The sequence below is a fragment of the Orycteropus afer genome, unplaced genomic scaffold (assembly GCF_000298275.1).
Source record: "Orycteropus afer afer isolate SDZICR_OR568_19922 unplaced genomic scaffold, OryAfe1.0 scaffold00540, whole genome shotgun sequence".
NCBI classification, from domain to species: Eukaryota; Metazoa; Chordata; class Mammalia; order Tubulidentata; family Orycteropodidae; genus Orycteropus; species Orycteropus afer.
This window is the reverse complement of record NW_006922127.1, coordinates 816040-820978: the sequence shown is the minus strand read 5'-3', so window position 1 is coordinate 820978 and position 4939 is coordinate 816040. Positions and strand designations below refer to the sequence as shown.

Sequence of the window (4939 nt, the reverse complement as noted above, 5' to 3'; positions counted from 1 at the left end):
CACAGCGCCCCTAGAGGACAGAATGGAACTGCCCCACAGGGTTTCCAAGGCTGTCAATCTTCACAGAAGCAAAGCCCAAACCACACCCACTGCTGTGGAGTCCATTCTGACCCACAGCGCCCCTAGAGGACAGAGTGGAACTGCCCCACAGGGTTTCCAAGGCTGTCACTCTTCACAGAAGCAAAGCCCAAACCACACCCACTGCCGTGGAGTCGATTCTGACTCACAGCGTCCCTAGAGGACAGAGTGGAACTGCACCACAGGGCTTCCAAGGCTGTCAGTCTTTACGTAAGCAGACTGCCACATCTTTCTTCCACAGAGCAGCTGGTGGGTTCAAACCAATGACCTTCTGGTTAGCAGCCTAGCACTTAACCACTACTCTACCAGAGCTCCTGTTAGTGTGGTCCTTAATAGTTAAACAAAACAAAACCTGAATGTTTATATATTGGAAGGCAAGGATTTTGGTCTCACTACTCCTTCCCACAGGAGCTCTGGTAGCATAGTGGCTAAGATACTTGCCTGCTAACCAGATGGCTGGCGGTTCATACCCACCAGCCACTCCTCGGAAGGAAGGTTGGGCAATCCTACTTCTGTAGTGACACCGCCTCAGAAACCCAAGGAGGGGTCACTATGAGTCGGGTTTGACTCGACGGCACATAACAACAACAACAACAACTCCTTTCCACATCACACACACACACATATACACGAAAATACAATATATATTTCAGGGCATGAATATAAGAATCCAAACTGAACTATGTTACTTATATTTAATGTAGAGAAAAGTCTAAATGGATGAAAGTCTTCACAGCCTATTTGTGTGTATACACATGTAAATAACAATACTGACGCCAGAGAAGCCGAGACAGGGACCTTCCCCAAAGCAGACAGAGAAGCTGTGCCGAGAGCCGGCGCCCTGAGTGCAGACTTCTGGACTCCTGGGCTGTGAGAGAATGAACTGCCATGTGGAGTGAACTGGAAGGTGTGGCGAAGGCTTGTGAACAGCAGTCATGACCTCTGACCTCTGAGCACCAACTCTTCAATTCAAAAGTCACGAGAGGACCAGGACCCTAAGCCTTGTGATCTTTTGGGGATTTTTCCAACAGATCCTCTATACAATACCAGTTCTCTGAAAGACAGACATAAGGAGAAAAGACAGACCAATACAAAAATGTTTCCTTTTTCTCCTCATCAAGAGCAAGGAAGAATGAAGAAAAACAAAGATTCATGGAAAGAATTAGTCCTAGTGACTGGTACACCATGCAATCTGCAGCCTATACGACTAAGAGACCAGAAGAACTAGATGGTGCCCGGCTACCACAGTCAGCCACTTGGAGTGGGATCTATGTACGAGATCCTGGACAGAGAGGGAGAACGATGTGGAACAAAACTCAAAATCATTTGGAAAAAAATAAAAAAAGGGGGAACCAGGTTTGCTGGTCTGATAGAGCCTGCTGGAACCACTGAGAATATGGCCTCTAGCTGCCCTTCAGGTCTGGAATTGAACCCACACCTGTGGCCTCCAGCCAAACAAAAGACAGGCATATGAGTTGGACATTTACCTGAGGTAGATACACTCTGTTCTGGTTCCCTGGTGCCGCTGACAAGAGATATACCACAAATGGGGTGGCCTTAACAAACAGGAGTTTATTCTTACAATTTGGAGGCTTTAAGTCCAAGTTCAAAGTGTCAGGCTCCACGGGCTGGGTAAAAGCCCCTCAACCTTGGGGTCCAGCTCTGTCTCCGGCTCCCGGCCCACTGGAGCTAGAGGTGTTTCTTCACTCAGACAGCTGCTGGCTGCTGAGGCTGACAAGGCCAAGGTTGACAAATAAGAAGGCACAGTCCCGATGTTACCAAACAACGCAGCAGGCCATTAACTTAAGTTCATTGTAAGTCCCAAGGTCGGCAGAATATGGCAGGCTGCTGAGCAACGACACGGCTACATGTGGGGTCCAAGCGTGCCATAGGCTAGAGACCATTCTCAAAGCTGCTCCTTATATACGGAAGCAGACCACATACCCAAAGGCAGCTACCCAGCTGCTCGTGGTAGATCCCACTATGGAGCTGATTGCCAGTCTCCTCATGGGGATTAACTACCACCAGCTGCCCAGCCACTCAACCAGGCCCAGCCAAGTTGACACACAAACCAAACTACCACACACTCCTTGGAGAGAACAATCATTGAGAAAGAAGGGCTGCTTATGCACAGGGAGACAGCTCAGGGGGCAGGGGTGCATAGAGAGATGGACACAGGGAAGAGGTGACTATGGGGATGAAGTGGGAAGGAGCTGTTGCATTGTGGTGAACTGTGGTCAATGTCATGAGGCAAAGTATATGTGAACTGCTGTATGGAAAGTGAATTTGCTCTGTAAAATTTCACCCAAATCACCAAAAAAAAAAAAAAAAAAGTTTCCTTTTATGGAGCTCTGGTGGCGCAGTGCCTAAGGCACTTGACTGGTAACCAGAAGGCTGGCGGTTCACACCAGCCACTCCTCAGAAGGAAGACGGGGCAATCTACTTCTGTAGTGATACCACCTCAGAAACCCAAGGAGGGGTCGCTGTGAGTTGGGATAGACTTGACTGCAGAGAGTTTGGGTTGTTTTTGGTTTTAAGAGTAAAAGCCCCCAGCTTGGTACTTGAATATTATGAGCGAGAATTAACCGTTATCTCTCAGTATTTGCTGTGGGACCCGGATGGAGATGTCAGCTGTCTGTGCCCCATGTTCCAGAACCCCGTCCACGCCCTGCTGGCAGCGCCTAGGCGAGTGTGCATGGTGGTTATCTGGCTGTTCACGGTCTGACATGTCTGTGAACACGTTCTCGTTCTTTCTCTGCAGGAAGTTCAGAAAAAAGCGTCTCTCTTTAGCCTGCAGATGGACCTCAGCGGGCTGATTCCCGGGGTCATGTCAACGTTCATTCTTCTGTCACACAGCGACCAGCAGGGACGGAAGCTCCCTCTGATCTTGTCTTCCGTGAGCTCTCTGGCCACCAGCGTGTGGCTCTGTTTGCTGGCCTACTTCGCCTTACCCTTCCAGCTGCTCATCGCGTCTTCCTTCATCGGCGCCCTGGGCGGCAACTTCACCACCTTCTGGGGAGCCTGCTTTGCCTACATAGTGGATCAGTGTAAGGAAGGGAAGCAGACGACCGTCCGAATCGCCATCGTGGACTTCATCATTGGACTTGTGAGCGGGCTGACAGGACTGTCTTCTGGTTACATTCTTAAAGAACTAGGATTCGTGTGGTCGTTTCTAATTGCTGCCGTGGTGCTGGCAGGAAACTTGATCTACATTTTATTTTTCCTTGGCACACCGGCCAAAGAAACGCCATCTCAGAATGATTCCGTGTCATGCGGTGAGGCCTTCAAAAACCTCTTTTACAGGACTTTCATGCTTTTTAAGAACGCCCCTGGCCGACAAAAGTTCTTGCTCAGCATGTTACTGTTCACCATGATGACTTACTTTTTCGTGGTAGTTGGCACCGGCCCCATCTTCATCCTCTACGAATTGGACGCACCGCTCTGCTGGAATGAAGTTTTTATTGGTTACGGGTCAGCTTTGGGGAGTGTTTCTTTTCTGAGCAGTTTCCTGGGCATCTGGCTTTTCTCTTACTGTATGGAAGACATTCACATAGCTTTCGTTGGACTAGTTATCACCATGGGCGGAATGGCTATGACTGCTTTTGCCAGAACAACACTGATGATGTTCCTGGGTGAGTTTAAAAAAAAAAAAAAAACAGCCTGAGAACTCACCAGATATTTGGTTTTTTGCATAAAATGAATTTAATCTGTTGGGTAACTCAAACTCACTGCTGTCAAGTCAATCCCACTCACGGTGACCACTCTTTGGGTTTCTGAGGTGGTAAATCTTTACGGAAGTAGATTGCCTAATCGTCCTTCCAAGGAGTGGCTGGTGCATTTGAACCGCCAGCCTTCTGGTTAGAAGTACAAATGCCTTAGGCACTGTGCCACTGGAGCTTCTACTCTGCTGAGTGGGAAATTTTAATAGGACTCTTTTCTTTTAGCCCATTCTAGTTCTGGTAGCATAGTGCCTAAGGCATTTGACTGCTAACCAGATGGCTGGCGGTTCAAACCCACCAGCCACTCCTCGGAAGGCAGGTTGGGCAACCTACTTCCGTAGCGATACCACCTCGGAAACCCAAGGAGGGGTCGCTATGAGTCCAGTCCGACTCGACAGCACATAACAACAACAACAGTTCTATTAAAGGTAACTGGTCGGAAGCTAGTTTGCCAGAAGTCAATAAGCTGACAGCCAATTTGCTCAAAAAAATAAAATTCCCTGAAAACCACAATTTTCCCAATTGGCATATTTGCCAAAAACCTGTTTTGAGGAGCATTCTCTTTATGAATCGGTTCTTCAGTATAACTTTTACCAACGTGACCATTTCTTTAAATGCCACTCAGAAGACTGTCAGTAAGTATGTCTAGAATGATTATGTTAAGTGTAGTCAAAAACATTTACAACCAGAAGGAATTTACATTTATCAAATACATTCAAGAATGGAACCTTTTGCAAGAAGGTTTTGCAAGTTGATCTTTGAGCAAATTGGTCGTTTCCTGAATTGGCTTTCTGAATGAATTACTTTTTGGCAAATTGGCCTGCTTACTCACCCACCTACCACATAAATGTTTTTGGAGGGCTGGGTGAGAAAGCGTTTGGAAAGGCTGTTGGAGTCGTAAAGTAGTACGTGCAATCAGTGCTAACCACTTTTTCCCTTGTGGGAAAGCAACGTGTTCAAGCCAAACTGGATTCAATTTGCGTCAATAGCAATAGGTGATCTTGGGGCAAGTCGCTGACCCTTGATTTTCTCATCTGTAAAATGGGCATGTTGTTGTTGTTGTTATGTGCCGTCGAGTCAAACCCGACTCATAGCGACCCCTCCTTGGGTTTCCGAGGCAGTATCACTACGGAAGTAGGATT

The 4939-nt window shown here is 47.6% G+C and overlaps 1 protein-coding gene across 1 annotated transcript in view; it reads left to right on the top strand.

Annotated features, from left to right (window-relative positions):
• The window catches only part of SLC46A3 (solute carrier family 46 member 3), a 9451-nt gene that overhangs the window by 2310 nt on the left and 2202 nt on the right, over positions 1 to 4939 (top strand). Inside the window, exon 2 of the mRNA XM_007955787.1 lies at positions 2840 to 3710. Coding sequence (XP_007953978.1) covers positions 2840 to 3710 — 871 coding nt within the window. The remainder of the gene's footprint in view (positions 1 to 2839; positions 3711 to 4939) is intronic.